The sequence below is a fragment of the Sylvia atricapilla genome, chromosome 10 (genome assembly GCF_009819655.1).
Source record: "Sylvia atricapilla isolate bSylAtr1 chromosome 10, bSylAtr1.pri, whole genome shotgun sequence".
In the NCBI taxonomy this organism is placed as follows: Eukaryota; Metazoa; Chordata; class Aves; order Passeriformes; family Sylviidae; genus Sylvia; species Sylvia atricapilla.
In genome coordinates this window covers 18,293,232-18,305,286 of record NC_089149.1, presented here as the reverse complement: position 1 = coordinate 18,305,286, position 12,055 = coordinate 18,293,232, and the positions used below count along the sequence as shown (strand labels likewise).

Below are 12,055 nucleotides of genomic sequence, written 5' to 3'. Positions count from 1 at the left end.
GCTGGCTCGACAGGAGACAGCAGCCACTGCCTGCCCCTGGCAGGAATGATCCCAGGGAAAGCTTTGAACTGGGATCAGCCCACAGACAGTTGGGATATACAAGTTTCCCTTCAGTGGTAACACTATCTAGAATGGACACTGTGCCATAATCCCAGCTGCAGCCCTGGGATCAGCCCAAAGGCTCTGACTCTGGATGAGATGAGGACACACCTTTGTAGTCATCTGAAACAGAGATCTGTACAGGTGTGACTTCCTTTTATTTCAGAAATCACTGGGTTACTTTGTTGGGTTTGCTGCTAAATAATTTATTCTCCAAACGCAGATCTTCATTGAATTACAGTAAATAAACAATTGCCTGTTTTTTATCCCGCTGTTTGTGAGACCTAAGGTAACTTCAAGTGATTGACAGGGAATAGGGCTTTCTGTTCTGGTGGGTGCAACTCTCTTCAAGCAGTTTATACAGTGCTGCTGGACCACTCTGGCATTATCCTACAAATGCGTGTGGTACCAAACAGGAGGAATTGCTTAAGGTTATTTTGCCTGTTTGACATTGATATACATGATGTTGGTGTGGGAAGGACCTATTTCTGTGCCTCCTGCTGGTGGTTAATGTGCTTTGTGTCGGCTATCTTGGTGGTTGCTGCTCTGTGTTTTACAGCCTGCCACCTCTGATGTTATTTCTTATTTTTGTTTATTTCAGGGAGTGAAAAAGGCTCTCAATATTTTTAATGTAATTTGTGAGTGTTAAACGTTTTTTATTATCTATGCTTTTCAATGGAGTCATGCACTTTGTTCAGTGTTGGAGTAGAGGATCTCCTCCCAAAATTGCCAGTCCAGGGTCCCTGGTATGGTAAATTGCTGCCTGCCAAGCTGGAGTGGCTCACACAAGTGGTTTGCAGGGTGGTGAAAAAGCAGGTGGAAGGATGGGAATGAGCAGGCTGGAGGTGGCTGGGATGGCTGAAAGGGTTGTTGGGGCTGAGCACATGTGGTGTGTGCCTCAGCTGTGCCAGGAGAAGATGTCACCTACTCCCGACAGAAGAGCCCACCCTGTGGTGCAGGAGGAGGCAGGTGCTGCCCTGGTGTGCTTTGACAATTTTTACAGTCTTGCCTTTTTCCATTCTCCTGTTTTTTTGCCTGTGCCCAGACACGTGGGAGGTGCCGTTCGAGGAGATCTCGGAGCTGCAGTGGCTGGGCAGCGGGGCACAGGGAGCTGTCTTCCTGGGGAAATTCCGGGCAGAGGAGGTGGCCATCAAGAAAGTCAGGGATCAGAACGAGACGGACATCAAGCACCTGCGGAAGCTCAAGCATCCCAACATTATCGCCTTCAAGTAGGTTGTGACCCTTGTCAGCTTTGTCCAGGCAAGAGCCGTTCCCTCAAGTTCTCTGGGAAGGTTTTTACAATCCAGGAGTTAAGCTGTGTCTAGGACAAAGTGGTGTTCACCCTTCCTGTCCAGTTGTGTGTCTGCTGCTCCTCACTGTGTGCTCTCTTTGACAGGGGAGTTTGCACCCAGGCCCCGTGCTACTGCATCATCATGGAATACTGTGCCCACGGGCAGCTCTATGAGGTCCTGCGGGCTGGCAGGAAGGTTACCCCACGGCTGCTGGTGGACTGGTCCACAGGGATTGCCAGTGGCATGAACTACCTGCACCTCCACAAAATCATCCATCGAGACCTCAAGTCACCAAAGTGAGTCTTAGCTGCTTAAACGTCCTTTAGTTTGGGTTCCTCATGTCACCAAAGTTAAACATCCCCCAGCTGTGGTTCTTCAGGTCATCAAAGTGAGTCTCAGATGCTTAAACATCCCCCAGTTGGGGCTATTTTTTCCTTTTCTTGAGAAATAGTTTAAAGTTTGGTCCAAAGGCTCTACTATTTTTTTCTTCCATGTTGACTTAAAACTAATGAGAGTGAAACTATAGCAACTTGTTGGCATTTAACAAGAGTGGAAATTTTACCAGTACCTTCTGTGATAAATAGCAATCTGGAAGTATTTAATGATTTCACCATACCTGGTCTTTTTGGAAAGTGGAATATTCTGTTGCCTCCTGCCTTTTAATTTTTCCTTCTTATTCTCTTGTTATTTCCCTGGTTCTCTGGAATGTCTCTTCCTCATTTCTCTGTTGCTTTCTGGCTTCTTTATATTCTTATTCTGTAGATGTTTATTACTTCTTTAGTCTGTGACAGTGCATTAAGATAATGCTTTTAGATGATTTACAGCACAATTTAAGGTACAGCTTGGCCTCTGGATCCTCAGTTACTTGTTAATTTGCAGTTTTATTGAGATTGATTTTTGACTCGTAGCATTAAGAAATGCATTTAAGGCACAAAACACAACCACTCAAAAGAGCGTGAGAGCTTTTATTGGGGAAAACACAAAATCTTTTCTTTTGTACTGCACTTGTGAGCAGTGTGGCCTCATCAACAGGTTGTGTTGATTAAGGGATTACTCTAGTGCCTGTTGCAGTGCAAGAAAAATAACAAAATGCTGACTTCTTTTTTTTCCCTTCTCCAGTGTATTGGTTACACACACAGATGCAGTAAAGATTTCAGATTTTGGTACGTCTAAAGAGCTCAGCGATAAAAGTACCAAAATGTCCTTTGCGGGGACAGTGGCGTGGATGGCCCCGGAGGTGATACGGAACGAGCCTGTCTCCGAGAAGGTGGACATCTGGTGAGTCCTTCACCTTCTGTTCATTCCCTTGGTTTCCCAGCACCTTCCATGTTCTTTCCTCATTCTGTGCCTGAGCATGGTTTGCTCTGTGGTGGGCCGTTCCTTTCTCCTTCTGCCTGGTACCCTGAGCTTTGGTGGCCTCTGATGGAAAGGGAAATGACACAGGTATGCTGGCTGGGTGCTCACCTGCAGGTCCAGCTAAGGCTCAGTGCAGACAGTCTGTCTTGCAGGAAGCGAATGCAGAAATTCTTCCCTGTGTTGTTATCCAGCCCAGAGATTTCTTCCAGTGCCGTGCTCAGGGCCCCCTTAGCATCCTCAACATCCAGGGTGGTTTTCCATCACTTCTGTCCCTCTTCAGGAGCTGGGGGAGGCCCCTGCTCTGCTCCCCACCCCCTTGTGCTTCCTGCACACCAGGCTGGTGGTTGTATGGGCAGCCTCACGATTACAGTCCAGTGAATCCAATCCCAGATCCAAGAGGAGGAAACCAGGATATGGTGTAAGAATTTTGGAACCTGCTTCCATTGATGTGGAACATGGTCTGTGTCCAAAAGAATGCAAAGAACAGTTCAGTCTCTGCTATTAAAAATGCTTAAGAGGGCTCAGCCTCGGGGTTCCTTTGGGAAGCCTCTCCACAGGTTTCAGAGCCCTCAAGGGAGCTGCATCTGTTTCTGCCTCGTTATTTCTGCATGTTCAATGCCAGCAGCCAGGACAAATGCCCTTCTCTCTGCTTTATAGCCAGGTGGGATTTTGCTTCCTGTGGTTTTTTAGCTTCAGATGCTGTCCCTTCCCTGGCAGGGCAGGGAGCTGCTGGACAAAGCCGTGGGTGGTCCAGGGTGCAGTGGAGTCAGGAGCTGCTGCTGGAGTTCTGTCTTGGGTCTGGACTTGACCTGAAGGGCAAGATTTCCTGCAGGGAAGGTGGTGTTAATCTGTGGTGTGCAGTTGCTCTTGTGCCCACAGTGTCTTGTGTGTTTATTTTGGATGTCCAGGTTGCAGCACAGCCTCTGGGAGGAACACTTGGGTTGTTCTGGAAAGAGAACACACCCAGCATTTGTCTGCTGAACCCCTCCCTTTGAATCACAGGATTGTGAAGACAAGCAGTGCTGGATTTCCACCCTTTCCACCCTTTTCTCTCCTTTAGAGTGGTTTATGTTCAGGAATATTTCACAGAACATCCTGTCCAGTAAAACCTTTGCTCCTTCCCTCAGTGACTTGGAGATGCTGCTTGTTGGTGCCAGTTCCTCTGGAGTTCACAACAATGCTGATTGCTCAGTCTCCCTTGCCATCCATTTCTCCCTCCAGATGAATAAAAATGATGTTTGTGAGTGCTGCCAACAAATAAGCACAGTTCCTGCCTGAGCTGCTTATATGTCTGCTCTCTCTCATCTCTAACAGCATGCAAAAAAATAGATCTATAATCTTATCAGGAGTCTTGGAAATCCTTTGTCAGTTCTTAGTCATAACAAATATGAAACCAGATGAGCTTTCCCTGGTAGTTTGTCCAATCTCCTGGATCCCTGCTTTCCTGCAGCCCACAAGAAAGGATTTTGAGGCGAGAAATATTCAAATTCTGCTTGTTTGTTGCTTTTTTTTTACACATGACTTGAAGCCAATGGACTTTGAAAGTGCAGTGTTTTTCATCTGAAATTGTTTCCTGACTGATGGTAGTTTGTCCCTTAGAAGTTCTTCTGTACTTAATAAAAGGACTGGATATTGGTACAAGCCAGAAACACCCTTCTCACCTTTCACCTGGCTGTAGCTTCCAGCTTGGCAGGGTCGGTGTGCCACAGAGGAATGGGACACATGGAGTAAGGTGGCACATCTGGCTTGGAAATGGAGGTGGTTGTGCCTCCTCTGTCTCACAGCCCAGTTGTTGATGTGCAGTACCAGTGCTGGTGGTTCTCAGCAGCATTTTATTTACCTCTATATTGACTGGTTTGGTGTTTCTTTGGTGTTTTATCGGGTCATGATTGTATACTAAACAAATGTTTGCTCTTAGAAATTAGGGGTTTGGTTCTTTCTGACAACTTCATTAAAGAAGAGAAGCAAAGTGAGTTTTCTTACCTACATCTTTCAGTTCTTGTAGGAGATTCTTTCCCTGACTGAGTTCCCTTAATTTTTTTTCTTTCTTTATCCTTCCTTTCTTCAGAACAAAAGGAATATCAGATGAGACCTCATGTGCTTTTGGGACAGTATGCAAGTAGCATTTGTTTCCTAATTTCTGTGTTGCAGTAGTTGTTGGGCTGAGTCTCAAACCTTGAAACTCTTACCTGGGACTAAAGGTAACAGTAGAGGGAGCTTTTGGTTAGGGAAAACAAAACAAAACCAGTTAAATGAAATAAAAAACAACAACAACAAAAAAAAAAAACCCCAAAAAACCCAAAAAAACCAAAACCAAAAACAAACAAGCAAACAAAAAATCCAACAAAACCTTTGTTGTGTTGTCTCTGTAAGGCACTTGTCAGTCTGTGCAGTAGTCAAACATCTGTTCTTTACCAGCAAGAACAGTCCAAAGTCTGTGTGAGAGTAGACTTTGGAGTATTTTCATTTAACAGGAGAAAGGCTTAATCTGTACAGAAGATGTGCTTTCATGATCTTTAAAATTTCATAAAGAAGCAGGAAAGGATGGGTGAAAACCAGTGTGGTTTTGTGCTCAGCCCAGTGCTGGAGCAGAGGAGTTACCTGGTGTGTTAAAAACCACTGTTGCACCTACTTGCGGTTTCGGACCAGACATCCCTATTTCCCTGTTTTGCCCAACCAAGTGCTTTTTTTCAAGCTCCAGATGTTTCTATTAACAGCTTCTGTATGAACTCGATTTATCTTGGTTTATTTCTTCATCAGGTCGTTTGGGGTGGTTTTGTGGGAGCTGCTCACGGGAGAGATTCCCTACAAGGATGTGGACTCTTCGGCCATCATTTGGGGAGTGGGCAGTAACAGCCTCCACCTTCCTGTCCCTTCCACCTGCCCAGATGGCTTCAAAATCCTCATGAAGCAAACCTGGTAAGGGCCTGAACCACACACAGCACAGATTTAGGGCTGGCTCCCAGCAAAACCTGTGAAGGTCAGGGTGGGAATATGGAGCCCAGAGCAGAGAGCAAGAAGTTGTAACATTTTGGATTCTGCCTCATTGTGGCACCAGGCCTGGACCATAGGATATCTTCAGGAGCCTTAACAGAGGGTGTTACTTTGCTGTAGCAAAGTAGGGGATAAAAAGTAGGGGATAAGTGGAAGACAAAAGGAGCTGGAAGGAAAGTAGGGAAAAGTTTCCTTGAGGCCACATCCGGAGTGAAGGGAACTGATTTTTTCTCTCTGAAAACCCCTTGTAAGCAACTGGCTTTTGGACTGGACAAAGAAAAATACGAGCTTTCTGTCTAGAACACAGATTTTCCAGGTTAAAATATGGAAAATGCTTTCAGTTCCCTCCATGTACCACATTAGAGTTGAAATTCTTTGTCTTGGATTTCACAGTGATGCTTTGTCTTTGTAATTACATCTTGCCACAGTGTAAGGAGTCTTCCAGCATTTTCCCACTGCATGGGTTTTACCAGCCATCCTCCGCATGGCACAAAGAGGACAACAGGCCAGAGAATGTGTGGATCTTTCCCAGTGGCTGTTTACCCTGAGCTGCAGCAGTCGGGCTGTGGCAGCTTGTGCAGCTCGGTACAACGGAGTACCTACAAACACTTGTATCCCCACCTAGTGGAAGGACGTGGTTGGTAGGGGAGAGGAGGCTCAAGAAGCTGCTCTTGCCCTATGCAAATTGGATTCAGTCCTGAAACTCAAGCGCTAGTCCTTTTTCTCGAAAATCCAAATGGTTTTGTACTTTTCTGTGATCTTTAGGACTGTTCAGTACATTGCAGTACTCAGGCATGTGCTGTGTGACAACTCACAGACCTTTAGTGCTTAGAAGCACCCTGAATATAAGTTTTCATTTCTAGTAGTTTGAGTCTTCTCATTACAAAATTTGGAAATTGATGGGACAACAAAACAAAGTATGTTTCTTCTTGACAAACAAGTAGGGTTAGAAAGTGAAACTGTTCCTATCTTTCACTCTGTAGTTGCATTTATTTGTCTTACAGATTTTGTACCTCTTTTGCTTCTTCAGAATGGGTCATCATAAACCACCTCTAGCACAATTAAATTGTATTCAGCAAAAGAGAAAAAACAGAAAAGCTCCTTTGCTCTAACCTGTCAGCTGCTTGGTTCAGAGACTAGGATCTAGTGAAACCCTTTCAGAAGAGCAGGGCTCTCCCCCCAGAAGGGCTGGAGAGGCTGGCAGTGCCCATCCCTCACCCCAGAAGGGCTGGAGAGGCTGGCAGTGCCCATCCCTTACCTCAGCCCTGGCTGTTTCTGTTTTGTTTCAGGCAGAGCAAGCCCCGGAACCGTCCGTCCTTCCGGCAGACACTGATGCACCTGGACATCGCCTCTGCTGATGTGCTGGCCACTCCTCAGGAAACCTACTTCAAATCCCAGGTAACTGGGGAAAAGCTGGAGCCTGTGAGTGCTGGAATTAGCTCCAAGGATCTGGTTTTGAAGGGTGCATTGAGTAGAGAAAGTCTGGATCCATGATTTCAGTTTGATTTTTGGAGGAGCAACATGATGGGTGTTTGAAAATCTTTTATCCAAACTTTCCCAAGCTGAGACTTCTGTTGCAGGAACCAGGGCTTCAAGGGGCAAATAGAGTATTACTCTAGACAGGTATCATCATAGAGCTTTCAAAATCATGAGCCTTTTAAATTATTTTCTCTACCAAAAGTAAATAAAATGTTTTCTTAGAACAAGAAGAACTCTAGGAATTAAAAAAATATTTCTTAGAAAATGCAGATATGTTTTAAATTTTCTTTTTGGAGCACAAAGTTGTAAATACCATTTGAAAATGCTGGCACTAAATGTGCTGCGGTGTTGTTACCCAAAATAATTCAGCTAACAAAAATACGTTCTCAACCCAAAGCTGTAATTTCCTGCAGACACAAAGAACATTGCCCAAGAGTTTTTCTGTGGTGCTCCTACAGATCCCAATTCTTTGTAAATAGCTAAAAGTAAATTGCTTTCCTAGGCTGAATGGAGAGAAGAAGTGAAGAAACATTTTGAGAAAATTAAAAGTGAAGGAACTTGTATCCACCGGCTGGATGAAGAATTGATTCGCCGTCGAAGAGAAGAGCTGAGGTGTGTTCACAGCCTTGTGGTTACTGTTTGCTTTTCCCATCCAGCCTTCCCTTCCCAGCTAAATGGGCCCTCAGCTTGTCCTCATAGGGCCTCCTGCTCCAGCCCCTGACACTTTTTATTCTCCTCTTGTACTGAGGTTCCCTAAACAGGACCCAGTATTCCTGGTGGTATAGATTTGGGAAGCCTAAGTTCCTTGTGAACCCAGAAACCAAAATTCCCATGGGCATAGCCTAGGCCATGAGCACTCTTGGCTGGTGGGAAGCTGGAGAGAAGCAGTGGGAGCTGTTGCTGTTCTTGAGCAGTCTCAACAGTTTGCTCCAGACAAGGTGGCAAAGGTTTGTGTGTTTCCCAGGGAATATTTCTGCCTGAGAATTGTTTTTTGTGATAACAGCACTGAAGCAGATACATCTGTCTCAGTGGGAAATCCATCCTGAGGTTGGCTGTGAGCTTTCTCTGCCCTGATACTTCCTTTGGGTTAGTTATTCCAAAGAAGTGAACATACTTCATATGAACAGCCCACTGAAATGCATTTTGAACATTAGACCAAAATGTTAAAAATGAAAGCAGAAGGTTTATTTAAAGAAGGGAAAGTCTCCTCCTGTGATACAAATTTGTAAATACAGTTGACAGAGAAACATAAAACTCTAAGAAGGAGTTCTGTGTCAAATCTGAGAAGCCAAAGGGCCCCTTGTCTGGGCAATTTGAGGCAGTGGTTGTTCAGTGTTTCCTGTCCCCAGGGAGCTTTGGGTGGCCTCATCTTTCAGCTGTACTGGAGCTGTGGGGACACCCTGCTGTTAATGAAATACAGACATGACTTCTTTCCTGTTTCTGTAGAGGCTGGTTTAGCCCCTTCTCTGTGCAAACAGGCTGATCAAGGCTTGGCCAGAGGCTCCTAAGTGTGTGTGAGGCATTTGCAGCTCTTCCAGGGAGAAGTGTTGCCACTCTTTCAAGGTTGTTAAACACTTTATAAACCATGCCATGATTTATTGCTGTGTCAGGCTCTTAATCAATCATCATTCACAGCTGTATCTGGGATACAGTGCAGTACAGCTGGCAAATTTGACTTTTAAAAGGCCTTCTCCTTAAGCACCTGTACTTTTCCTGACTCTCTTCTCTTGATCTGTGGAAGTCAGGCTAAAATAAAGCCTTTTCTGCCTTTCAGACATGCATTAGACATCCGTGAGCACTACGAGAGGAAGCTGGAGCGAGCCAATAACCTGTACATGGAGCTCAGTGCTATCATGCTGCAGCTGGAGGTGCGGGAGAAGGAGCTCATCAAGTACGTGTCTGGGGATGATGATGATGTACACGTGGCAGTCTGCACACAGCAGAGCACAAACAGTGCTTCGTTTCTAAACTGGATAGTGGCACTTGTAGATTTAGTGACCCCTGACAAACTACAAAGGTTAGGGAATTGCTGGTGAGCAGGGAGAGGGCCTTTGGGAGTGAACTCCTGCAGACCACTGTCAGTGGTTACTGACCTGGAGAAAGGCACCTTCCTGTGTGGTGCTAACATCCTTTGGCCCATGTGGGAAGGGAATGGCAGTGCTGCTCCTGGGCCGTGTGCCAGGGACCTGTGCCTGATGCCTGCAGAAGGAATTTAGAAGTGTCTGTGCCCTTTCCCAGCAGAGCAATTGGGCATGCAGCATGTTCCCTGTGGAGCCAGTTCTTGTTCAGTGGGAGCAGCAGGTGGAGAGAGAGACAACTGATGTGGGGTTTTTTTTGGGTTTTTTTTCCTTTCCTTGATGTTTCAGGAGGGAACAAGCAGTGGAAAAGAAATACCCTGGGACTTACAAACGCCACCCAGTAAGACCAATAATCCATCCCAATACAGTGGAGAAGTTGATGAAGAGGAAAGGGGTCTCCCATAAACCAGGCAGCCAGACTAAACGGTGAGAAATAACAACCCAGTCCTGTGCCAGAGCCAGTAGTAGATCCCCACTGTGCAGTTTCTTCCCTTTGAGCCTGATGAAATGCTGGGTGGGACAAAGGGGTTTCACACTTGAGCCTGGTCTGATACTCAGAACCATAATTGTCTAATTATCTTAAGGTGAAAGGGATGAATTCTGCCATCCCTACCACCGGGCAGCTCTTGGAACCACAGAATCACAGGATGTGTTGGTTAAATAAATGAATTGTTGATCCATGTGATTTTTGAGCAGATGATGGTGCTTGGACAGGAGGTATCTCCTGTGTTTTCTCAAATTCCTAACGGTCCAAGATCGTCCTTGACTTGGATGGGAATAACCAGGGTAAGGGATTTTGGAAATCAGGCAGGCCTCAGGAAGGATGGATTAATTGTTGAGGAATTAATTTGGGATTTGAGATTTGGGAATTCATGCTGTCCTTTCAGTTATTTCTCTTCTGCATGACTTTTAGATAGGGAGATTTTTTTTTTTTCTAGAGGAGTTGTCTTAGTCTTTATTTTTTTGGGGATTTCCAGGAGTTAGTCCTGATTACCAGTGAATAATCACTTCTGAATTAATATCTCCACATGGCTCTTCGATGAGCAGCCTGATCACCACCATTGTAAATGCACAGAGTGAGAGCCATGCTCTATTCCAGGGTCCTGGGAGGGAGCTATTTTGGGAGAGAACATCAAAATCAGAGCGGAAAAGGAGAGCGTGTGACAGCTATTGGAAAAAAACCAGCAAGATGGGAGCATAGAGCAAGATGGGCTGAATGAAAGGATGTTAAGTGGAGAGAATCACAGGGACCAAAATGCAGGAGTGAAGCAGCTGAAGGGGAGGGCAGATTTTAGGATGCAGAGTGTGCTTTTGGCTCCAGCTGCCTCTTCATTCTGGCTCTGGGCTGGTGTCACTTCTTTGTGGCTTGACATGTAACTGCCTCTCCCTGCCTCGCAGGCCAGACTTACTGAAGTCAGAGGGCATACCCAGCACAGAGGCAGCATCCAACGGCTCCCCGGTCTCAGGAAGTCCCAAGATGTCAACCCTGAGTGGCAAAAGCCGGTACCGCAGCAAGCCCCGGCACCGCCGGGGGAACAGCAAAGGCAGCTACAACGAATTTGCAGGGATCTTGAAAAACCAGCCAGCGCAAGACGACGCTCCCCAGCCCGGCCCTCCGCACGCCCCCGGTACACCACAGCCGCCCGGCCACGGGCCCCACGGGCAGCACTCGCGGCTGCACGCCCACGGGCAGGACATCGCCACGTGCGCCAACAACCTGCGGTACTTCGGGCCCGCGGCCGCGCTGCGCAGCCCCCTCAGCAACCACGCCCAGCGCCGCATGTCCGGCTCCAGCCCCGACCTCATCTCCACCGCCATGGAGGCCGACTGCCGCCGCGGCCTGGACGGCAACGACGGCACAGCCCGGCGCTGGGAGTGCTGCCAGCCCGATCCCTACGACCCCTGCCTGCAGTGCAGGGACGAGGACAGTGGCCAGGCGCAGATGGCGGCCGTGGAACCGGGAGGGAGCCGCCCGCAGTCCCCGGCATCCGCCGCCCTCTACGAGAGCGCGCAGTTCATGGAGAAGCTGGAGGAGCAGGGCACGGCGGCGTCCGCCCTGGGCACTCCCCAGCACCTGGCTTCCTCAGGGCTGCCCTGCAAAGCAAGATCCCTCCCAAAGGTGCGGACAGGGCACTGGGGTTTGAAGATGTGGTTTTGGTAGGGCCTGGTTCTGTTACGTGCAGTTTCGCCAATTGGTTTGAGTTGCGACTTGTCCTACTGAATTTCTGATGTTGAAACAGTCTCAAAATGCTTTCAAGCCTGTCTCCAAAGGAAGGGATCAATGAATTCTTTAAATTGTTCCGTAATGTCGCGTGAGAGTTTCTTTGAGAATCTGTAGTGCTGCTGTGTCTCAGGGCAGAGATTTAACATTTGCCATGGTCTTGAGGACATCCCTTTTGGTGTATTTGCCAGGAATTTCCCCTTACACTGAAAGTCGTAGTTCTCCTGTGTTTTGTGAATATTTTGCAAGAGTAAAAAGGAGCTTATGGCACAGTTGTTCAGAAGCAGCTCTTTGTTCCTCCTGCTTCCATCCAGGTGGTGAGAGAAGAACCAGTCTGAGTTCAAAGAGCAGGAAAACTGGGCCTGGCTGGAAAAGTCAAGGAAAATAGTATAATTACCAGACCAAGAGTGTGGTTTGGCCCCAGCATGAAGGCAGTAGGACCTTGTAAAACAAGGGGATGGGATGAGATAAAGGCTTAATCTGAATGAGGAGCTGAGGTAGGATGCGATAGAAGGAGGCTGTAAAAAAACAACAGC

At 46.9% G+C, this 12,055-nt stretch overlaps 1 protein-coding gene across 2 annotated transcripts in view; it reads left to right on the top strand.

Annotated features, from left to right (window-relative positions):
* Positions 1-12,055, top strand: part of MAP3K13 (mitogen-activated protein kinase kinase kinase 13) — a 69,332-nt gene that overhangs the window by 52,399 nt on the left and 4,878 nt on the right. For both annotated transcript variants that reach the window (XM_066326170.1, XM_066326171.1), the window contains exons 5-13: positions 1,145-1,328; positions 1,496-1,687; positions 2,511-2,669; positions 5,508-5,666; positions 7,031-7,139; positions 7,723-7,832; positions 8,995-9,111; positions 9,587-9,724; positions 10,697-11,417. In XM_066326170.1, coding sequence (XP_066182267.1) covers positions 1,145-1,328; positions 1,496-1,687; positions 2,511-2,669; positions 5,508-5,666; positions 7,031-7,139; positions 7,723-7,832; positions 8,995-9,111; positions 9,587-9,724; positions 10,697-11,417 — 1,889 coding nt within the window. The remainder of the gene's footprint in view (positions 1-1,144; positions 1,329-1,495; positions 1,688-2,510; positions 2,670-5,507; positions 5,667-7,030; positions 7,140-7,722; positions 7,833-8,994; positions 9,112-9,586; positions 9,725-10,696; positions 11,418-12,055) is intronic.